Consider the following 25,331-nt stretch of genomic DNA (forward strand, 5'->3'; position numbering starts at 1 on the left):
TTTATAGCAAAGTAAAAATACCCTAAAGCCTTTAAAAGTAGCTGAGTCATTAGGAATGATCTCCACCTTCCCTCCCAGTCGTGGGGTAGGACCTGTAGGAAGCAATAATGGATGAAATTTTAGCTTGTGATGGTATCTATGAGGACTAAGCTGAATCGTTGACTATTATATCTAAGTATCCACATAGCCTATGGGTAAAAACCACTATTAATGAAGTCTTGACAGGTCAGCGACTACATTGGCCAATTATCAACATAATCCACATCACCTTGAACTTTTGATTAATGAGAATAGAGAAAACTTCTTAAATATAACAATTATTTAAATTTCCTGATGAGAGGGATCTACTCAAGTTTGACAGTGGGCTAGGCTGATCGATGCTCTTATCCAATCTCCAGTGATAAATCAATGATGCTTACAATTGTGTTAGTCAAGCTGCTATCATATCAACCCCCTAACAGCACTAACAGTAGCTTGTACCTCAGTTAAGAGAATTTTTAAAAAAACAAATTTTGTCAGCAGAAATTTTACAAACAGAACAAAACTGATATTAGAAACACAAAGCATTTTGTTTTTTAGCCCAACACTGACCTTCTGTTCCAAAAGCAACGTGTTTGTGGGAATTGCTGCAAAAGCCTTGTAGCTTGGCATGGTCTTGTATTGCTAGAATGGGTGACCAAAAGCAAGAGTGTAGGTGAAAATGAGGAAGACCATAACAACTTAGGCAGTTCTACCAAGTTCAATAACAGTATATTGTGAGGAAAGGGGTGATTGTTTTAGAACCTGTGATGTTCCCCAGACCTTGAGTACTATTTCTACCACATATCATCTTCTTATAGATCTGCTTTCTCTTACTAAATGATGTTGGCAAGAATTTTTATAGTATTTCATGAATGGTTTTTTGTGGGCCATTTTTATCATCATTCAAGGCCATATACTAATGAAAGGAAGCTCTTGTACTGGATTCTCTTGATATGGTAGACATTAGTCCATCCTGTAAATCTTACTGCATAAGGAGTTCAACCAATTGATTCAGTCAACAAATAAGTACTGGGCAGCTCCTATTTCACATGTCCTCTAAAATATATATGTCTGTCTTCTTCAGTCTGAAAAATCACATTTACTGAATAAATGATGCTTTTCAGATACAGTGTTTTTCTTCTGAGTTTTCTCAACAACATTTGTGGATGTAAACATGAGTATTTTTATTCTAATTTGGAACATATATATATCTTCTTCAGCATTCCAAGGCTCAAGGTGTAAGCCATGCTCACTGATTTCCTTCTTTGGTGTAAAATTAAGAATTGCTCTAGTGGAGGTGATTTGAGATGACTTGAATGGTAGCCTGTGGTGTTACAGATGAAAGCCACAATCAGCTCCTCACAGAAGGAGATGTGGTCAGCCAAAGAGATTGCTGAGTCTGCCAAAACAAATGGTAGCACTGCTGTGTCACGAATTTGTCATGTGTGCTTTCAACTAAGATTCAACAAATATTTCTTAAATATCAGCCATATAGTAGAATACTAAGATTTAGAAAAGAAAATAGATTTTTTATACTTTTTTTTTTTTTTACAAAAGCGAACCTTATTTATCGTACTATTAACCAACGGCATATAAACACTGGTTAGAATATAACCTGTCCCTTCAAAACAAAATCCACAAACACTATCCTACTTACCAAGGCTGATGCCTGAAATTCTACCACAGATCCCAGGAGTAAGTATCAGTGGAAGTACTTTAGACTAACAATAGGAAGGGAACATTAATATAAGCCTCATTCAACAAGACCAACTTCTGGAAGTACTTAAGAGTGGAGATGAGAACTTGACTCAAACATACACTTCTTGGTCATTCACCATGTCTGCACTTCCAGAATCAGACTCTCCCTGTCATGGGCTCTGATATAAAAAACTAACCCAACCCAACCCCTTAGAACATCCCCCAGAATAGCCCCTTACCTCTACTCTCATAGCGATCCTGAATACTGAAGGGACAGGTGTGGGGAAAGAACTGAAAAAGCTGGCTCTAGACCTGTGCCCAGCAAAATAGAGGGCACAGGTAAGCTACTAAAGAAATTTACCTGGGCCCCTCCCTTTCAAGGACACTTCTCTGATTTATCATTTGTGTTCTTCTAGCATCCTAAACATTTAAAACTTATTTTATGAAAATATTTTACCACCTGTATCCACCTTCTGGATCTTTTAGATTTTTTAGATTTAACTACTCACTCCTCCCTTTATTTTAAACATCTAATACTAACTTAGGAGAGAATAAAGGTTCAGCAAACATTGGCCAACTTGAAGTATCTAATTGAAATTTTAACTGAAGATTACATAAAATTCAGAAGACACGGAAAAGTACACATTCTGTTCTTCATCGATTGTTGTTGAGATAGAAGTGACAGATACATTGTGTTAAGAAAAAGTTAGACGCAGGTAGAAATCTCTATGGAAAATCAAAATGTAGGCTTTATTGGAGGTAAACCATAGAGGGACACTTAGAATCTCAGGACTTGGACTCTGGAAATGCGAGTACAGCATTTGGCAAGGGGGGAGGAGTTTGCTCTCAACTTTCTTGCCCAGCTAGATCTCTTTTATCTTCTGACTTCCCCATCCAATCTTCTTACCTACTAATATAAGATTTAAAAAAAAAATGCAATTATTCTCCCCTTGTTGGCAGCCTTAGATATCCTTAACAGGTATGTCCCACAGCAACCGGACTTGGAGTGCCCATGCATGTAGTATCTGCTTTACCATGACAGCTGTGGGAAAGCCTAAAGAAATCTCAGACCAGACTGACTCTATACAAGATCAACTTGATTCCCTGGCTGCCATGGTACACCAAAACCAATTTATAGGACATCAGAAGTACCCTCAAAATCCAAGAGAACTTGCTGAAAGGTGTGGAATAAAAAAAAAATAATAATGAAAGACTAAAATAAGAAGTGTCATGAATCTAGTAGCTTTTTGACCCTTTCAGACAGTGGCTCTGATGATTGCTAAATGTTTGTTACATATAACTTACAAAATGTTTATGTAAATTTTATCTTTTTTTCTATCTCTATGGCCTAAACAGAGCATCATCATTTGCCCATATCATTACACTCACTTCCTAACATCCAAGGTTTCTCTACTTCCTCACTCACCCTTATATATTATATTCTTAATGCTGCAGCTAGAATGATGTCACTTATCTTTTCACAACCCTCCAATGTTTTCTGCTTTTCACGAGTAAAATTCAAAGACATAACAATGGAATATGGGGGCTGGCGAGATGGCTTAGAAGTTAAGCACTTGCCTATGAAGTCTAAGGACCTCGGTTTGAGGATACATTCCCCAGGACCCATGTAAACCAGATGCACAATGGGGCGCATGCACCTGGAGTTTGTTTGCAGTGGCTGGAGGCCCTGGCATGCCAATTCTCTCTCTCTCGCTCTCATAAATAAATTAATTTAAAATAAAAATCTTTTTTAAAAAAGAATGGGATATGGATTCCAATTTCATCTCTCTTTGACAACCTCAATATTCTATTTCTTACTCACATTGGCCTCAAAAGAATTAGCAGTTGGTGCCTATTAATCAAACACTCTGGCCTCCTGACTTTTCATCACTATTCTATCTTAAAGAACATACTCTCATGCAAGGCACTGATGGGAAACAGGAACAAGACAAAATTTATATAGGTGTTCAACCAGGGACAAAATCAAGAAGACACTTTCTTTCCTGCCCTGGCAAGATTAGAACCTGAATTTCACCCAGTATCATCCAAAGTGGCTTCAAGCAACACTCCTCCACAGTTTCCCACTTTTCTCTTCAGGCTACCAACCGATCAGTTTTCTTCCTTACATACCTGAGTCTGATAACAACACTATTTCCTAATTTCACATTTAATCCATAAATGAGCTTCACATGTGTGTGCAAATATCTTGGCTCTATTCACACTCCTGTTCTTTGCTTCCTGGCACTTGTTCCTAAGCTCTCCTCCTTCCCAGCCACTGGGAAGGAGAGTAGTCGTTTCACTGTATGTGCCCCATAGACACAGGTATTTTAGACTAAGCTTCCCACTAAAGTCTCAAGCAGTCTCCTGGAGGAGATATGTCACTGAGGATGGATCTTGAGTCTGACCTCTGGCTGTTCCTGCTGGCTGCTGTTGGTTTTTTTCTGCCATGATGACACCTTGCCCTGGAAGATGTGAGCCTGAAATAAACCCTTTCTTCCCACAAGCTGCTTCGGGTCAGATGTTTGTGCTAGCAATGAAAAGTTAACTGCAACAGGGGAGGAGTTCTTTCTGCACAGGAATTTCCTGCCTTGTTTTATTTGTTTTTTTGGGGGGGTGGTTCTTTCTTGCTTTATGACATGTATGATCTCTCACTATGTCCTGAGCCGTTTATGCTGTTATGTGGTGGGAGAAGCTGTGACTTGGGCTCTCCTGCTTACTTTCCATGAGCACATGCACCTTCTCTGAAGGCTTCTTCTATAGAGATATGAAAGGATTTTTGTTGTTGTTGTTGCTGTTTGTTTTTGTTTTGTTTTGTTTTTTTATACCCCTCCTCTTTTCTAGCCTGGCTAAGGAAAGAATTCTTTTCTGGCTTGAGCCCTTCCACTAGCCTAACTTCTGGATCCCAGCTCCACCTTTTCAGAATCCGTGTTTTTAGCTCTTTGCTAATTCAGATAAGGATCCAAAGGTTGGGGTCCACAGGCCTGTGGAATCTTCAGCATCTTTATGGAACTTACTACCTCCCTGGATCAAATATCCTACACTAAAATCTTTTCAAAGAAACCCTCTAGCTATATAGCATAAATTTGTGACAACATCCCTTCCTTTATCATCCTCACCAACCTATACTTTCTTCTGTAACAAGACAATCTACATAAAATGTAGAAAGATATTGTTAATCTCTTCTAGCACAAGAAATAAACTCTTTAAGCAGGCACTTTTGCATACCTTATTCATTGTAATATCTTTATAGTTTTGCAAAGTACTTATTAGTCACTCAATGTATAGCTATTGAATGAATGACCCAGATTAGTTCTTTAGCTCATAGACACAAGTCACACTGTTTATTACTCAAACTATATGTAGTTCTGCAAAGATTGAGAAAGTAAGTTGACTGATACACTAAAATTACAGTATAATATAATCAGAAATGATTTGATTCCTTCATGGAATGAGAGTTTAATAAATACAATACTGCCTGTAAAGACTGATGAAGTGTCAAAATCTCCAAAAGAAGCATTTAAATAACACTAAGGCCAGACCACTGGAAGCAGTCACAGTTTACAAAGATCTTCAAACCATTTTCAGTGAGTAGCACACTACATGAGATTTTGATATAATGGCCATTGTAAATTCCATATGGAATAACATATTAACTCACTATGAAAAAAATGACAATATTTTTTAAATGAAGGAAAAATATGTTAGTAACTAAAACACAGCCTTGTAGGTGAATTCCGCATTCTCCAAGGGGTGGGGGGAATCTTTCATGAAATATAAACACTGGTCAAAGAAATCCGAACCACATTCAGAGACATGTTCATTCTGTCTTAGGTCGTGATTATAAAAGAAAATATTTTGAAGATACATATAAAATTAGCATATCAACCATATATTACTAATGCAAACATAGTCAGATCCATAAGATTCTATCAATGCAAAGGGTGTATCAAACAAGTTTTATCAAACATCTAAATTTACCTCAGTGTACCTCAGTTATTCTATTTCATTTCACTATCAAAGACAACAAGGCCCACATTTAACTGCTATCCTTCAAGCATTTCTGTTTTATTTTGATGACGACCTGTGTTTTAGGACTCTTATCCTATGAGGAGGTAAGAATGAGAAAGGCTAATCTAAATCTTGAGCTCTTTTATTTCAAAGGAAGCTTTATAATTGGAGTTGTACTGCCCTGGATGGAACAAGGAAAGAAACAATGTATAAAAGCATATACATTCTTTAATACTACATAGCTTTTGTCTATTTCCTCATCTCATTCTGTGAAATAATCTTATCAATTTCAATAGCCCAATCAAAATGTCACAAGATTCAATTCAATTTATCTCAACTAGTATTAACTGGGAGGAATTTTTATATTCAAGATAAAATTCCTGAGAATAATAGTTTCTAAAAAAAAAAAAGAAAAAAGTAAGGTATTTAGGGCTAGAGAGATGGCTTAGCAGTTAAGGCACTTGCCTTCAAAGAAAAGGACCCAGGTTCTACTCTTCAGGACCCACATAAGCCAGATGCACAAGGTGGCACATGCATCTGGAGTTTGTTTACAGTGGCTGGAGTCTCTGGCATACCCATTCTCCTCTCTCTCTCTCTTTCTCTCATTCTCATAAATAAATAAATAAATAAATAAATAAATAAAATGTTTTTTTAAAGTAAGGTATTTAAGAAATTAAATCTAGAGAGGTACTACAGTAAGAAGCAAGTAAGAATTAAAGATGAAAAGAAGAATATGTTCAGTAAATTCTTTTGCAGAAATAAATTTACATGGCAAGAAACTTTTTTTGAGTCAAAGAAGTAAATTGCTATTTTTACTAACAGGTAAATTAATGCATGTTCTTATTTTCATGTTTATAAACTTCAGCATAGACCTCTCTAAACTAGAATTGTTTTAAAGAATAAAGAAAATTAAACAGGAAAAAAGCTAAGACTGACAGAAAGAGTACCAAAGAGAAGTAGACCCTTGGCCTACAGTCTTTAATTTATCAAAGTCCCTGTACAGATCATCCTCTTCCCATTCCGTCTACAGGAACAAAGCCCAGTGAACATGAATAGAAAGACTTTAAACAAGCTTCTGGAGTAAAATAGCTTCTCATGAGTGTGGTGAGTAACAAGTACATGGCAGGCAAGCTTTAAAGAATGTCAGTAGCAGAACATGGTAGTACTGGAGCCTGAAGCAGAAGTATCATGAGCTCAAGACCACCTTGAACTACATAGGGAGGAGCTATCTAAATTTCAGAAAGAAAAAAAGACATGTCAATAAACTCAGAAAATAACAATGACTAGATTAACAATTCATGCATTTCAAATTTTAAAAGATAACTTTACCTACATAGAAGGAATTTTAAATTTGAAATAATATAAAAAATTTAGACTTTATCAAACACATTTTTCTCTAAAAATTTTAAATACAAGAACTTAATCTCTCTCTTTCTCTCTCTCTATACATATATATAAATATATGCATATATACATCCCAAATATTTTATAAATTGAAAATTATGGTTATAATTTCTAACAAGTATTTCCATGCAAATATGATAAGGTCAAATTAATAATTAATATGAGTTACTTCCTCATAGTAATAGATCATACTAGTAAGGAATATGGCTTTATGAATTTTCAAATTTAAATGAACATAAATGTCAACTCTCTTCCAGATACATGGCCAGAAAAACTTATTCACCAAAATTCAGTACCTTTTCATATGCAAAAAAGGATAATAATCTTACTAAACTCACATGCTAAAAAATTTTTGTGTAATTATTATCACAGTTTTTTGAGATCCATCAGAACTACTATTAAGTATTAAGAAAAATCTTCTCATGTCTCCATAAATACCCTTCTGGGATTGCTTCTTTATTTAGTCAAATTGTTTTCCAATTATGAAATACTAACAACTCTTTTCCTCTATTAATCTAAATCCTAACTAGTTCTGACAAATTTGGCATTTATAACTTCCCTTACTAGCCACATTAAATTGAACTCAAGAAACAATTACTTAGTCTGAATTATAAAATGCTAATTTTGTCTTATCCCACCAGACTTTGTGTACATATGTTTTGTAACCATAGACTCAAACAACCATGGGTTTAAAATATTTGAAAATTATTGCATCAATACTGAACATGTGCAGACATTTTCATTTCTATTGTTCCCTAAACAGCACAGTATAGCCACAACTGATGCACTATTTATGTTTTATAGAGTACCATAAGAAATTTAGAGATGAAAGTGTGTAGAAGAATATGCATTAGTTACATTCAAATATTGTCATTTTATATAAAGGGTTTTGGTGTTTCTAGGGATTATAGAACTAATCCAGAGAAAGACAGTTGTACTTGTACTACAGAGTCTTTATAGCTTCTCTAAATTGTATATACATATGTTTACTCCTAAATGGAGATTTTTCTAAGATGAATTATGTCTTCATTTTTTTAAAAATATCACATGCACTTCACATAAAACTAGAAAAGCAGTAAGCATGCAGTAGCTATTTAATGCATGCTTTTAAGCCGCATTGTGCTGCAATATCAATAACAGGGTTATGCGGGTTGCTTTATTTCTGTGACCTTACATTAATCACCATGAAGCAATTCAACTCACTCTCCACGATACTCATAAGCTCTCCCAATGTATTATTTCAGTATACCGAACTGAAAAGTCCCGCCTCCTGTCAACAGTAGGATTTTCATAGTTTTATTCACCAAACAACTATCCAATTTGATAATATAAGATCCATATTCTGTGTTATTTGAGGATGGCTGGGAAGCTGGCATCGCCTAGAGTAGAACTGCCTGCCAGTAGCAGAACTGGATTATGGGGTCACTCCAAATATCTCCTCCCTCATATGAAAATACATGCTTTGCCACATACTTATTTAATGTGCTGCTTCCAAACATTTGAAAACCAGCATTGCTTATCTTTTCATTCTTTTGCTTTATACTCAGCTTGCTCATTCCTCATGTAGCCAACAAGTGCAAAATATTTAGTGTTTGTAGTAAATTAAATAATTTTCACATATAAAGGAAATTTATTTTCCCTTTTGTCAATATATGTATAAAGTCCTACATGTACATAGCATGAAGAGAACATATTTTAAATATCAATCTGATAGGAGGAAAAGAAAACTAATGATTATAAATGAATATGGGCAAAAGGAATAGAAAATTTTTTCATTAGGTTTACCATAACCTACAGCTGTTACATTTTGACATTATTTCACTTTATATTAATCTACCTACTGTAACAGTCAGTACAGGATATATTGATAAGTCCTCTGTTACTGATGTGTCATATTCCAGAATCTCAGAAGTACTTTTAATTTAGTGATTGGGACCAATGTCGTACCTCATAAGAAAGAAAAATGATCCTGGAGTCATAGATAAAAGTTACCTTCAAGAGGATTTCAAATCACAGAGTTGTACAAAAGTATGTAGTTTTAGGCAGACTGTTAATTCATATCTACATCCAGATATACCAAACTTCTAACCCACTTGTACTTGCTCTATTTGTTAGTAGTCAAATTAATGTCATAAATTCTTAATTTAACTGTAAAAACATATTCATCTGTATTTCAAAATAAGCATGCACCATGCAATGGGCACCCCAAAAAAATACCTTGGGTTTCTTATTTTCAAGGCCTGTTGTCATGGACAGCGCACAAGGTGAAAGCAATTCCTTGGTTCTTGCCAGAGAAATGGGAAGTGATGGGGCTGAGGCAGGTGACTGGTGGCTGGACAAGGTATTCTCAGATCTCCCGGTTCTTGAAGACAATGTGACATTGCCGTGATCTGGGTAGAGGGCCGAAAGATTGTGCTGGCAAGCCTGAGTGGTCAGATTGGTGGGAGGAAGAGTGGAGGACTGAAAGTTGGGAAGAGAAGCAGAGCCAGCGCTGGAAACAGGTGAAGGAAGAACTGACGGATTTAACTCCGGGCTTGATCTCTGTGGACAGGACACTCTTTTGGACCTGTCTATGAGGTCTGAGAGGCCGGGGGAAGGATGGAAATGTTTTTCAGGAGAAGAAAGGGCGGTGCTCTCATTAATAGGAGATGTAGAAGATATGGCACAGGAGGGTAGTGTAGAAGGACATGTGTAAACGTCCCTGGGCTTTTCTGGACCCCTAAAGTCACCATCCTGCCTGGCTTTTGAAGAAGAAAGAGAAGAGCTTGATACAACAGGAGGAATTGTATTGGTTTGTAGTGGGAAGAGCCTCACATTGCTCTTAGAAGCCGGTGATGGCATCTTCTCTACATTCAAAGAAGCAAGGCTGCTATTGCCAGGTGCTGGAGCAGAGAGTAAGGACCCCTGAGAAAGGGGCGTAGGCTTGGTAAAGAAAGGCAGGTGGCAGGATTGCTGAGTCATTGCAGAATCCGCCCAGTGTTCTCCTTTCTCTGGGGACTGGACTCCCAAGGAGCTACTTGAGAGAGACTTTTTAGGTGTGGGTGACGTTGGCTGCACTTTCTGATCAAGTGTGAGAGTGGAAGAGGCCAGAGAGTTGAGAGAAAAGGTGGGGCAGGAAGCAGGAGACAAAGGTCTTTGGTGAGACGGGTTTGACTTGAGCATGGCAGTGAGGAGGGAAAGGCGCGAAGGCACAGGGGATTTTGCTCCTGACTTTGAAAGGTTTCCACTAGACGACGTTTGGCTACAGACAGTAGGTAAAGAGCCATGGAAAGAGGTGGTGAACGGTTTAGGACTTGGAGAGAGCGAGTGCATGACAATACGGACTGGTATGTAGGAAGCTGGATTTGACTTCAGAGAAGTGTCAGAGGAAGAAAGAGATGAGCTTCTCAACTTTTCTCCGGGGTCAAGGACATGTGAGGGTGGTGCTGTCATCTTCAGTGCTTCCGGTGTCTGTCCAGGTGTCTGGGCAGCTATCTTTGAACCAGATAAATTAGATCCTGGTGGCTGAGTGGAAGAGGAAAGTGATAATACTGAGGAGCCCGTCAGTTCAGAAAAGAGTGGCAAGTGAGTGGTACTTTGAAAACACACAGCAGTTTCTTCCAGCAGGGCCCCGCTGACATCCAGCCTCCTACTGTGGGATTGCTCTAGCACAGAGGCTCCTTTCAAGTTAGCTGGGACAGGTGGCATTTTCTGATTAGTTGAAGAAACAAAGGAGAAAGTAGGTGGTTTACAGGCAAGTTGCTCAGAGGTAGTGGGAGAAGTTAGCTAGAGGAAAGAAAAATAGATTAAAATATGACATTATGAAATTATCAAAATTTCTTTTCAACGTGTGATTGTACAAACAGTCCTTCTACTGGTCTATACAAGATGCCTTAAGCCTTCATTAAAAATGAAAGAAATTATCCCAGCCCAGACTCATGTAGAGACTCCCACTGAGCAGGCCAGCCACCCAGAGTACAAAGCACTCCCACCTCCTTCCCCACTTGTTCAGTTACTTGGTACATCCCCAGGCTGCCCACACACATATTGGGGATTAGGACCTTATTGAGCTTATTACACTCCTCACCCACCTGTATGGAGACACCATGGGCAGGGTCCAAGTGAGTGTTCGCCACCCCTTTCAGTCACCCAGGTATATCGCCAGCGCCCTCCCCTCCCTTCCCTCTCTCTCTCTCTCTCTCTCTCTCTCTCTCTCTCTCTCTCTCTCTCTCCCTCCCTCCCTCCCTCCCTCCCTCCATCCCTCTCTTTGTGTCTCTCTCTTCTCTTTTTTTCTCTCTGTTTGCAAATAAATAAAACTTTAAATTAAAAAATGAAGAAACAAAGGGTTGGTCTTAAAAAAAAATAAATAACATTGATAAACCCCTGGCTAAATTGATCAAAAAAGGAGAGGCGGGGGTGGGGGACGCTGGGGCTGGAGAGATGCCTTAGTGGTTAAGGCTCTTGTCTCAAAAGCCAAAGGACCCAGGTTTAATTCCAGAGTACCCATGTAAGCCAGATGCAAAAGGTGGTGTATGCACCTGGAGTTTGTTTGCAATGGCTAGAGGCCCTGCCATGCACATTCATTTTTTTTTTCTCTCTCTCTTCTTCTCTCTCTATCACAAATGAATAAATTTAAAATATAAAAAAGAGAGAAGGCCCTAAACAACACTAGAGATAACAAGATATGTTACAATACATACCAATGAAATTAAGAGAATCATTAGAATATATTTCAAATACCTGTATTCCAGAAGATTGGAAAATCTGAAATAAATGAATTCCTTGACTCATATGATCTATTAAAACTAAACTCAGGAGACATAAATTATCAGTGTAGAGCTATGACATCTACCAATATTGAAGGACTAATTAAAACTATCTCAATCAAAAAAGTCCAGTCGCAGAGGGATTCATTTCCAAATTCCACCAAACCATTAATGAAGGATTAAAACCTCTGCTTCTTAAGTTATTGCACACAATTGAAAGGGAGGAATTCTTCCTAACTCCTACTATGAAGCTAGCATTGCACTAATACCTAAAACATGCAGAGACACTAGAAAAGAAAAACATAATTCAACATACCTGATGAATTTAGTTGCAAAATTTCTTAATAAAAATATTGCAAATAGAATCCAAGAATACATGGAAAGCATCATGCAACTAGATCAAGTAGGTTTCATCATGGCATTGCAATGATGGTTCAACATATGGAAATGGATAAATATAATCCATCACATAAATTTACTTAAAGACAAACCACACAATCATATAAATACATGCAAGAAAAAAGGCTTCTGTCAAAATATAACATCCCTTTATCATTAAAACACAGTAGAGACTAGTGTTGGAGATATCTCATCTTACATAACGAAGGCTACATACAACAGACCTAAAACCAGTATCATGCCAAATGTGGAAAACTGTAAGCATTCCCAATAAGGTCTACCTCTACAATTATAGATATCTACAATGAAAACATTAAAATACTGATAAAAGAAATTAGGGAAGACATAAGAATATGGAAAAATCTTTTATGATCATGGATCAAGAATAATATTGTAAAAATGTCCATGCTACAAAAACCAATATCTATTTGAGACACTTCCAAGAAAAAAAAAAAAACTAACAACATTATTCACAGAGTGAGGAAAAATAATTCTCAAAATTCTTATGCTCTCACAAAATGCCTCACATTGTCAAAACTGTCTTCAGCAAAAACAGGAGAAACTGGCTAACCACATATGGAAGAATGAATTTAGAAATTCTTCTCTCACTCTTCACAAAAATCAGTTTCAAATGGATCAAGTACCTCATTGTGAGAACTGAAGATGTGAAATGACTAGAGGAAAAAGTAGGAGGAACATTCCAAGGTGTAGGCATAGTGAAGACATTTTGAACAAGACTACATTTGCCCAGGGTATAAGACACTCAACAGATGGGATCTCATGAAAACTATTGTACAACTAAGAAAACTATAAACGGAGTCAATAGACAACCTACAGAATGTGAGAAAATCTTCCCCAGCTATCCATTGGACATTGGTTTAGCATCTAGAGTATACAAAGAAATTCATCAGATTGAGCATTAAAAAAAAATCAATCTAGGGCTAGAGAGATATCTTAGCAGTTAAGGTGCTTGCCTGAAAAGCCAAAGAATCCAGGTTCCTTTCCCCAGTACCCTCATAAGCTAGATGCACAAGGGGGCACATGCATCTGGACTTTGTGTACAATGGCTAGAGGCCCTGGTTCACCAATTTTCTTTTTCTTTATCTGTCTCTCTCCCTTTCTGCCTCTCTCTTTCTCTCTCAAATAACCAGGCATGTTGACACATACCTTTAATCCCAGCACTCAAGAGGCAGAGGTAGAAAGATTACTGTGAGTTCAAGGCCAGCCCGGAAATACAGAGAATGTTCCAGGTCGGCCTGGGCTGGCATGAAACCCTACCTTGAAGAAACAAAATAAAACAAAAAGAAAGACACTAAAAGAGCCTGTGAAATAACCAGTTAGATGGATACTTGTACCACTGTGAAAGCTCTTCAATACTTAAACTTTTTTTAAAAGATTTTTATTTATTTATTTGAGAGTGACAGAGAGAGAAGGAGGCAGATAGTGAGCGAGAGAGAGAATGGGTGAGCCAGGGCTTCCAGCCACTGCAAATGAACTCCAGACACGTGCGCCCCCTTGTGCATCTGGCTAACATGGGTCCTGGGGAATCTAGCCTCGAACCAGGGTCCTTAGGCTTCACAGGCAAGCGCTCAATCACTAAGCCATCTCTCCAGCCCACTTAACTTTTAAGCAGATTTTAAATTATTAATTCTATTCTACCAATCTATAAAAATAAATATGTATATATGTAATGAATTAGGATAATGTCAGTCATTAAAAAATTAATGCATGTCAAAATACATGCATATGTAAATGATTAAGTACATGTATATGTAATATCAATTACATTTTCAAAGCTGTTTTATTGAATAATACTTTTCATTTTAATTTAGATCATGAAAGATTATAACAGACCTAACGCAATGATCTTCATGCAATATGGTTTTAAGCTCTAAAACGTGTTAAAGCTGACAAAGTCAAACATCTCATCGCAAACTTATATTGCTTTTAGTTGCAAATCCATATGAATATGAACAACACAAAATTTTTACTACACAAAATATATGTTCATATGTTGACAGCACAGAATGCCAGAAAGATAGTGATAATTAAAAATCAAGCAGAGTTCAATCAAATTGAGAAAGCTTAACGATTTCCATGCAGGAGTTTATTTAGAATCAATACTTCTTAGCCAATCTTATATAACTAGTTCATATAGCTAGGGAGCATATGTAAATCCAAGTATTTCTAACTAGGCAACATAATGTTTCTGTTACCATAACAATTTATTTGTAGTTCTGGAATAATTTGTAGTTAACTTTGTCTTTAATGGTTATTAAGTCATTCACAGTCTCACAGTCAGTGTGTGTGTGTGTGTGTGTGTGTGTGTATTTTCTAGCCATGAAGGTTCTCTAGTTCTTTTTGAGTGGTCTCTCCTATAAGAACTGAACTATTTCAATGCTGGATGGGGTGTCTTTTCATGTTGTACCTTGTATAGAAGACATAGTTGGTAGAAATTTGTAAAGTAATACTAGTTGCCAAGAATCCCAGTATCTTTTCAGTCATTCTGTATGTAACTAAGTAAGCAGCATATACACAAAAATGGTAATTTATCATAATTATTTGCTCTATAACTACTACATTGTAAGACCACAGTTTCATAATTTTAAGGTGCCAATCAACAAAAAAGACCTCCCTAAAGCTTCTTGAAGATTATGAGTTATTACTTCTCAAATATTCTACCACATAAATGGTATTTTGTATAATATATATAATTAAGAATTTTCTCATACTTCTTAAGTAGATTATTGTGGAACTTCTAAAAGAAAATGAGAAATCAAGAATATTTATTAGTTTATATTAATTTATATAAATTTAAATCATATTTTCCTAGGCATCATGTATTTTTATTATGTCATTTATAACTTGAAAGTATACCATGATATTCTAATTTTTACTAATATTAAAATTTGGCATTATAACTTTTACAATTTACAGAGAGAGTTTACTTTTTTATTTAAAAGATTAAGTTTCCTGAGTTTCTTTTTCAAAGAAGGGGCAAAGAAATAATGAATAATTTCATACAAAAAGAAAGAGCATTTCCTATTAAATTCTCAGTCAGTAATTCAAAATCATTTTCCTTTCTCTGTGAATCTTGTAAATCTCTTGTTTGGCACTAGACCTCACTGAAATACACAAAGCATTATCATCCTATCCTATTAATAATGTCTTGTGCCAATTTCTATATTTGTGAGTGATACTTGCATTCCTTCTTCTTTAAGTGTGCTGCACTATTTATATCCCTCACTGTTGTCAAAACTCTTCTCTAGGGATAACTACTAACTATTATTTCTAGCACACTTGCTTCCATGAGTCCCCTCACCATGTACTTACTCCAAAGTCATTCTCAAAATGTCTCAAAAGACTATCCTGAAGTCCAGAAAGCATTCTCAACAATCTTAGTAAAAGAAGATGCTTGCAATGTGTTAGTCTCATAAAGTCAATGAATCCAGCCATCACTTATTTGCAGAGCTGCCTTCTAATTTTAGCAAATAGACATGCCATTCATGTACAAATGCATTTTTTTCTAATGTGTCTGTGAGATTTTCAAGTATCAAATGAAAAACTGAAACAATGTTGAAGAGTTCTCAAGATAAGGACAGCACCAGATGTTGGTCCTATATGGTCATGTTCTTCCCACTAAATCAGTATAGTCACTCAAGAAGAAGCCTAGATTCCATGTCATCCTAACCTTCCAATTACTACATTATGGTAGGTTAGCCTCCTACCCACTAATTGCTTCTCTTCTCTCTGAGACATGTACACAATGCTACAGGGCATAATCTCAGCTTTTCTCATCAGGTCAAATAAAAAGAAATCATGATATATCCATATGAAACATGTTGTTGTTAATAATAATAATAAACATTGAAAAATAAATCTCGTCTGATGTTCTTACCTCTAACTATAACCCATGAAACTCAGCAATAAATTGAACTTTTAAAATCCAATTAGCATGCATCTATGCTCAAGATTTTAACAATGCTACTATGATGTGAACTAAAAATTAATTCCTGGGTTTTTTAATAGTAACATGCAAAATTTTAGGAGCTAACTGTTATTCCAATCTAGTCCTTCCAACAGTTAGTACAATCCAGCAGGAAGTTTAATACTCTAACTTCTGTCAAGATCTACTACATCTAAATTCCTGAGGCTAAAATCTAGGGAAGATTTGTTTTAGGAAAAGCAAAACACCATCAACATCACAACTATAAGACAGGGTTTCTAGGCTATTTTCCTTTGTCTGTTATAATTCTCCCTTTGTGAACGCTCATCAAGAGATCATTTGAAAAGGAGAACCATTTATTTAATTATTCATGAGACAATTTTTAAGCATTCACAGCATTTTAGGTATTGTGTTACATCAGAGATGTCTAACACATGGTCCTTGGACTGTCTGTGACCAAATACAAAATTCTAAATTTACTTAAAACATTATGAGATTATTTGTGCTAATTTTTTAACTTGATAGCTTGTTTCTCAAGTAAGAACTTTGTGGATGGCAATGTCAAATTACAATGTCATGCAATAAATGCCATGGACCATGGTTTGAACACTCCCAGCTTTAATATGTAACCTAAGAAAATGTGACCCAGCAAAGGCAAAAAGTTGGATACCCCTATGTTAGGTCACAAGAACCAGAAGTGAGCAAAAGATTCTTTGTCATCAGTGGGTTCAAAAAATCCAGTGTTGTAAAGCACATAAAAGCTACTCTAACACAATGTGTTGCCATGAATAGTGTCTCTTAATGAAATTAAAGCCTGGAGGCACAAGAGGCTTCTATATCTGTGTTTTATGCAAATGTAAATAGTAGAGAGTATTACATGAACTAAGACCACCACAATGGCACTATATACTTTTTTTTTTTCAATCGGGACTGCCATTATATATGCAGCCCTTCTTTGATCAAAGTATTTTATTGTGCAATACTGTATCTAAAAAGTGTATGTGGTATTGTCCATAATTTTATATAATAACCTCTTTTATTTTTCTCCAGCCAGTTATTTTTATCTCATTGAACATGTCCTCACTCCACTTCTTATATTCAAACTACATCTAGACAAATATTTTCTCCACATAGTCTTTACTCTGTGTCCCAAAACACATAGTCTCAAATTTCTGAAATACAGACCTGTCTGGAGAGTACCATAAGCCAGGCACTATTCTAAGCACTTTATATATCATCATTACACTTTATCTCCTTAAGAAAGCTTTATATCCCAACCTTACTTTACAAATAAAGAAAGTAAGACCATGACTTCAAGTAACGTGCTCAGACAGTCATGAACAGTAAGGTTCCTCTCTCACATTTCAATATGTTTATCAGTGCCTCCTATATCATAACTTCCCTATCCTCACCTACCATTCACTTCTCAACTTTATTTCTGTCCCTGCCACCCATCTACACTGTACTAAATTCATCAAATTACCACCTAATTTCATGACTTGATGGGCTTAAAAGAATTTTGGATTATATTTCCACTATACACTTGCTTTTTTTAAAAGTTTCTATAATTATTATAATCAGTTAAAATAATGCCTCTCTATGTTGCCCAAGCCTGGCCTCCTGGACTCCAGAGATCCTCCTGTCCTAGAGTCCAGAGCAGCTGAGACTATTGGCATTGGACACTCTACCTGACCTCTTTAGTTTTTACTGCATGAAATTCTTCTTTCAACCACCATTGGTACCCTGTACATCTTTGTCAATGATTTCTCCCATTTCATAGGTACTTTTCACTTTACTCTTTTGTTGCTTTAATAATACGTTATCTGTTCAAACTCATTTGCCTCTCCTACCACTTCTACTTACATGGCAAGTATCACTAGCCTTCAGCACTCTCCCACGGTCCAGATTCACACTTCCAGCTACTTTCTAAATATTATCATGCTGTGCCACCAAAACTTCTCAAACGCAGTATCCGATATCCAATATTTCCTGGAGTCTCTTAAACCTGTTATTCTTTCCTTTGTGAATTGTGACCAAGTTCATCCAATTTCCTTGGTTATAAACTCCATTCATGATTAACTTTTCCTATTTACTTTGAGTGAGTTGGAAAGGATAAGGTTGTTTATTCCAACTCTCACCACTTCACAGCTCTATCACAGGCCTTTCCAACAAGCTATCGAAGTATTTTTAACTCTAATGCTATCTATAAAATAATTCTTGGACTTTTACATGGACATTTAAGTATCTTCTAAATTTAAGAGGAGATTGATTCAGTTACTTATATTCAATAGCATTTTACCTTTGATTTAGACTTGCAGCAATCATAATTTTTAAAAAAAATAATGTCTTTTACTTAAATGTGACACTTCAAAAACTGTATCTGGGGACATATCATATGGTGGATTCTGTATTGTATTCTGGTATTGTTTAGACTTTAGGATTTTTTGTTTTGTTTTGTTTTTGCAGAGCTGGTTATTGAACCTGGGGCCATGTGAATGTTGGACAAACAATCAACCATTAAGCTATCCTCACACTCCTATTTGGACAATATCATTCAACAAAATTTATATGGCGATGCTCAGGACATACTGAGTATATAATACACAAAGTGCTTAATAGAAATTAATTCAGGGCTGGAGTGATGGCTCAGCAGTGAAGAAACTTGCCTTCGAAGTCTACAGACCCAGGGTCAATTCCCCAGAATCCACGTAAGCCAGATGCACAAGGTGGCACATGTGTCTGGAGTTCATTTGCAGTGGCTAGAGGCCTTGCCATGCCCATTCTCCCTCTCTCTCTCTCTCTCTCTCTCTCTCTCTCTCTCTCTCTCTCTCTCCATATATATATATATATGTGTGTGTGTGTGTGTGTGTGTGTGTGTGTGTGTAATATTTCTCAAATAAATAAATAAGTAAAAGATAAGTCAATTCAATACAAACTATAAAGACTTTACAGATTTCACGGGGCAATAATTCTTGCTGGAATGTGAGGTTTTTGTGCTTTTATTTTATTTTATTTTATTTTATTTTATTTTATTTTTATTTTTGTAGTCAGTGAATAAAGTCGAATTGGTACCATTGTTAGCATCCTCCCTGCCCTCCTCCCCCCACAGGGACCTTGTTGGGGTATATATAGGTTGTGCATTGTGGGGTTAGCCTTTAGTTTGGGGTAGGAGGAAATGTCTCTGCATGTCATGACCCACTCTGTGGCTCTGACATTCTTTCCAACATGAGGTTTTGATTTCAAGGTTTTTTTATTTTTTTAAGTCTAGGTAAAAAAAGAATTATGCTTAAGATTTTTAAAAGCAACAAAACTGAAAATAGTCTAAAGACAGAGGAGGAGCACATACTCCTCTCCAAAGGCAGTGTCTCCAAGGGGAAGCCTGGCTAAAGGCATACTCAGCCTGTTCCAGCTACATGTATGAAGATTCTGTGAAGACAGGTCATACCAAATAGGAATTTTAAAGGTATGCAATGGAAAGCTATACTGTTCATACTTTAGTGGTGGTTTAGAAGAGCTAAAGCAAACAGGTATGAGATGTGGAGGGTAAAAGAATCTAGGCTAGGTTATACAAAAAATAAATTTCAGCTTTCAGAACTCAAGGCATAATAGCTTTTTCTTGACTCATAAATAATGCTACCTTAGACAATTCTATACATGGATACATTTTTACTAGGTAGTCCAGAAATTCACTTAATTGACTATAATTCTAACTGTAAAAAAATTGCTGTTGCTATCCAGCAGCTTAATCTTGGGACTCATTGGAGAATTTTTATAAAGTTCTACTACATTGATCTTCCTGGGTTACTATCATGGCTGCTCTGGTCACTTACGTTTGTGGGTAACAGATCTTACTCTTATATTTCAATAATCTATATCATCAATAAGAAATGACAATAGGAACAATGGAAGTTCCCTATACCTCAAGATTCAGCACCTCTCTATCACTGCTAATCAGAATTAGGTTTGGACTCTGCACTTTTATTTGGAGGTTAGATAACATGATATATTTCCTACCATCAACAATTTTTTTTTATTTCAAGATATGAATGCAGCTTCACATTTGACCTTCCTGTATTTGACCACACAAAAGCAAAATAAATGGCTACTTTAAAGGGAAAAAAAAACTTATCAGCTGAGGAAAATAGTAAAGAAAAAGATCAGAAAAATTCATTAGTAATATTTTCCTTTATATTTAGTGTCATCATACTCCACACTCTTCTCAGAGTGGCCACATAAAACAGCCCTCATCTTAACAACAGAAAGCACTCTCACTTCATCACTATCCTCTTTCCTCAGCCTGTCACTACTTACTAGTAATACTTTTAGTTACATTATTATAATATTTAATTATAATGTCTACCCGAAAATAAATTTTAATAAATACATATTTTAGACTGATAGACCTAGTCTATGGCTACAGTGGGAGGTACCACAGTGAAAGTCTTCCATTACTAGAAGGCAAAATGGGTTACTGGATTCTTCAAAGTAATAAAAAATTCAGTATCAGGAATTCAGTGAGGGAATGACATTAAATATGCCAAACCTACTCTACTATCTTGGTAGGGTCCTAATAGTACAAACATACCAATTAACAATCAAAATGCCCTGAGAGCTATTTAGAATTACTAGTCCTAAACAGGGCATCCTAGTACCAGCTCATACTCCATTGTCAAGGAGTCATAGCTCTACCTCCACTGTGTCAACCTCTCGCTAGAGTTCTTTACATTTTAAATGGTCATCTGCCTATTTTTCCCCCTTTAAAATCCTCCTTTTCTCTCTTGCCATCACAGATGTGTGTCTACTTAACCATGGGATGTCTGTCTTTGAGGAAGCTTTCAATCTCAGTGCTAGATTTTGGAGCAGGTTATTCTCTCCAGTTTCATGGAGGCTGATTCCTCCTTAGTAGATTCCAGGATCACAACACACAACAATTTAAGACATATGAAAGGAAATTAATTCCCCTAAATACTTTTATTTTTGGTTTATCTTTAATCATTATTTTATTTAACATCAATATTTACTTTTAATACATGCTGTTTCTGCCTTGTATTTTCCATGTCTGTAATGAGCTCCTTGATGCTCCCATCCTGTCCTGTCCAAGCTCTCTGTCCTCATAAGACAATTTCCAGGTCAACCAAGAATGATTTATTCTTGGTTGTATTCCCCCGAATCCACATCACATTACAATTGTATAGTTGCACAATCTCATTACAATTGTATACTCTTTTCTTTCTTACAAATTTACCAATGTTTATTTTCTGGTGATTTATGATCTTGAGATTTGGCTTTATTTTTTTTCTTTTAATGTAGGAATTTTATATGCCTTGAACTGAAAGACCTTTGTGAACAAGCAAGAGAAAAGAAAAGACAATGCACTATTTTTTTCTTAGGGCATTAAGATGAAACCTACCTGCCCTTCCTTTGGCTGAGTGGCCATGCCTTGAGGAATTTGAGGATGTGATGAAGCCTTGAGATCAGGTCCCCATATTTTGGGACGCACTACATCTGAGCCCACACTGGAAACATCCAGAGACTTGGGTGGGACAGCTTTGCGTCCTGTGTCCTCTGGATGGCCTTGTTCACCTTTGTTGCTTGTGACTTCATCTTCTCCTTCAGAGTCCACAATGAAAACATACTCTGCTTTGAAGAGGTCACTTTGCTGCATTCCTGGAGGTTTGCTTGGTTCAAATTCTTCTGCTTGAGAACTTCTTCCAATGATCCCTGAGGAGTAAGTCAGTGTCCCGTGATCCTTCTCAAGGTGACTCCCACGGCTGAAAGTCATGTAACCCCTGGAATTAGACTGCACAGAGGTAGAAAAAGGAAAACATTGATACGGGTTTTTGAAAAATATGACTTTTTGTTTATATATGCTGAAAACTTGCTTATTAGTTTTTGAAAATATATTAAAATACTATGCTGGACTAAGGAGAGATGGGTTGAAGGATATGGTTGACTTTTACTGACATGTTTTTTTTTTTTCTTTTTTTGACCGAAGTGTGAGAACTCAAACTCAATATCCATCAGTAAGCCTCTTTCCTAATACATCAAAAATGACAAAGGAGGTGACAGACAGAGGGAAGGATTGAGAGAGAAAGGTGTTCTGTGAAGATATTCATGAAGCAAATGTGATGCCTATTGATAAACAGTTTATTCAGTAATCAAGTGACCTATGTCTCCTTTACAAATGCAAGGAGGAGAATATCCAGTTGAAAGCTCAAATGATATAAAACTCCAAACTTTTGAAAGAAAAATAAACATTGGCACAAAGTGCATTAATAGATAAAACAATCTGAGCTAAATGGAATAAGCTCATGAATAGTATATTGTTTTAAAAGTCACAGTTAGGAGAGATGGCTCTGTTAGATAGAGACCGTTAGTAGCATATTCTTATTTTATAATAAATCTTGCATTGGTTTTATTTTTCCTTAATTAGTTTTCTACATAACATTTTTTTTCTTTGCAAAATTACTTTTATGACTGAAGAGATGGCTCAATAGTTAGATGTGCTTGCTTGCAAAGTGTAATGGCCCAGATTTGATTCCCTTATGCTTATATAAAGCTAGACACAAGAAGTGGTACACACATTTGGAGTTCGATTGCAATGCAAAAAGCCCTGATATGTCCATATTCATATTCTCTTTATTTGCTTGCTCACTCTCTCTCTCTCTAATAAATAAAATATTTTTAAAATACCTTGAGATATATTTAAAGTTTTACAAATGTGGATAAAGGTATTTCATCGAGTATAGGTCTACCTTAAATTGTCCATAATAATTTTTAAATTTGTATCAATGCTTAATCTCTCTGTTTAAAGTGAGATAATTATAAAAACCTAACAATTATTGAAAATACAATTATAGGGCTAAGGATTTAATTCAGTGGCAGAGCACAAACTAGACATGAATATTCCTTGAGCTCAATAATCAACACAACATATATATATATATTTCCAGGCAAGGTAAGGTACTCAAAAGCACATTATTCTCAGTTCTTTTGACATTCTACTGTTTACAGAAAAATTTCTGCCTCTAAAAACCTTCCTCTAAATATAGCTGATGAAAATAAAACCTTTAAATTTTGAAATTGATATTGAAAGAAAGTACAAGATAAAAGCAGCAGGATGTTATTATTTTACATGTAATAAATTAACAACATTAAAAATAATCCTACCCTATTTACTGTTTCTGGACTCTTATCACTTGGTTCCTCAGGAATGTTAACAAGGAATTTACAAGTGTCAGCCCACTGAATGTGGGTTGGTAGTCTTCTGACAGCGGGGACAAATGTGAAGGTCAGAGGCTTGGCTTCATAATCACCAGAAGAGACCTACGGGATATGTAATAAATTAGAATTTCAGCCTTGTCAAAAGGTTTCTCTCGACTTTATTCACTATACAGCATTTTTATCTCTTTCATTTTGATAAATTGCCTCATCCTATGATTATGGGATCCTGCTGTTTGTTGCCTCCAGGAAACTCATGTCTCAATAAAAGATAGATACTGTCTTAAGGTTAAAGGATGGGAAATGGTATTTCAAGCAAATGGGTGTAGGAAACAAGCAAGTGTTGCTATCCTGATATCTGGCAGAATAGACTTCAAACCAACATTAGTGAGAAAACATAAAGAAAGTCACTTTATGCTAGTTAAAGTAACACTCCAGCAGGATGACATTACAATCCTAAATGTATATGTACCTAATATGGTTTCATCAAATACTACTAGACATAAAAGGTCACAGATAACATCGAACACAATTGTAGTGGGTGACTTCAATACCCTACTCTCATCAATTGATGGGTCATCCCAGCAAAAAGCAAGCAAAGAGACATGTAGATTAAAGGATGTCATGGAACAAATGGACCTAACAGATATCTATCTACAGAAAATTCCATCCAAATGCTGCAGAATATACACTTTTCTCAGCAGCATATGGAACATTCTCTAAAATAGACTATATATTAGGACACAAAGCAAATCTTAACAAATACAGGAATGTTAAAGTAATCCCTTATACTCTATCTGACCACAATGGGAGTAAACTACAGCAAACTATCAGCAACAAGAAAAACTGCAGAACTTACAGAAATTTATGGAGATTAAGTAAACTATTGAATAACAAATGGGTCATTGAAGAAATCAAAAAGGAAATCAATAAATTGATAGAATCAAATGATAAGAATACAGCATACCAAATTCCTTGTGACACAATGAAGGCTGTCCTAAGAGGGAAATTTATATCTCTAAGTGCCCATATTAAAAAATTAGAGAGTTCACAAGAAAACAACTTAATGCTTCAACTTAAGGCTTGGAAAAAGAAGAACAAAGGAAACCAAAAATCAGTAGATTGGAGTAAGTAATAAAGATTAGGACAGAAATTAATGAGATAGAAACAAAAAAATCCAAAGAATAAATGAAACAAGGAGTTGGTTCTATGAAAGGATAAACAAGATTGGTAAATCCTTAGCAAATCTGAACAGGGGAGACAAGACAAAAAGTAATAAAATTAGAGATGAAAAAGGTACCATTACAACAGATATCAAAGAAATTCAGAAAGTCATAATGACATAGTTTAAGAATATAACCACTGCTAAGTTTGAAAACCTGAACAAATGGATGATTTTCTTGATGCATATGACCTACCTAAATTAAATCAAGATGAGATAAACCATTTAAGTAGACCTAGAACAAGTACAGAGATCTAAGCAATTATAAGTCCAAATGGGTGAGGGACCTTAATATCAGACCTGAAACTCTAAAACTGCTAGAGGAAACCATTAGGGGAAACCCTTCAACATATTGGCATAGGCAATGCCTTTCTGAATATAACCCAGTTGCTTAGGAAATAAAACCACTAATCAACCACTGGGAGCTTATGAAGTCACAAAGCCTTTTTGTACAGCAAAGGGCACTGTGAATAGAGCAAAGAGACACCCTACAGAATGGGAGAAAATCTTTGCCAAGTATATATCTGGCAGAGGATTAATATCCAGAATATACAAGGAACAAAAAAAAATCAATAAGAAATTAAACAACCCAATTTAATAAAATGAGCTATGGAACTAAATAGAGAGTTCTCAAAATAAGAAATGGCATATCATATAAATATCTTTA

General features: G+C 35.9%; 1 protein-coding gene across 8 annotated transcripts in view; it reads right to left on the reverse strand.

Annotated features, from left to right (window-relative positions):
- LOC101613198 (muscular LMNA interacting protein) overlaps positions 1-25,331 on the reverse strand; it is a 137,653-nt gene that overhangs the window by 103,744 nt on the left and 8,578 nt on the right. For 4 of the 8 annotated variants that reach the window (XM_045157795.1, XM_045157800.1, XM_045157794.1 and 1 more), the window contains exons 2-5: positions 23,392-23,547; positions 21,632-22,021; positions 9,349-10,896; positions 592-663 (exon numbers count right to left, since the gene is read on the reverse strand). In XM_045157795.1, the coding sequence (XP_045013730.1) occupies positions 592-663; positions 9,349-10,896; positions 21,632-22,021; positions 23,392-23,547 (2,166 nt within the window). The remainder of the gene's footprint in view (positions 1-591; positions 664-9,348; positions 10,897-21,631; positions 22,022-23,391; positions 23,548-25,331) is intronic. The other 4 variants (XM_045157799.1, XM_045157797.1, XM_045157796.1 and 1 more) reach the window with 2 other exon arrangements.

This window comes from Jaculus jaculus, chromosome 8, assembly GCF_020740685.1.
Source record: "Jaculus jaculus isolate mJacJac1 chromosome 8, mJacJac1.mat.Y.cur, whole genome shotgun sequence".
Classification (NCBI taxonomy): domain Eukaryota; kingdom Metazoa; phylum Chordata; class Mammalia; order Rodentia; family Dipodidae; genus Jaculus; species Jaculus jaculus.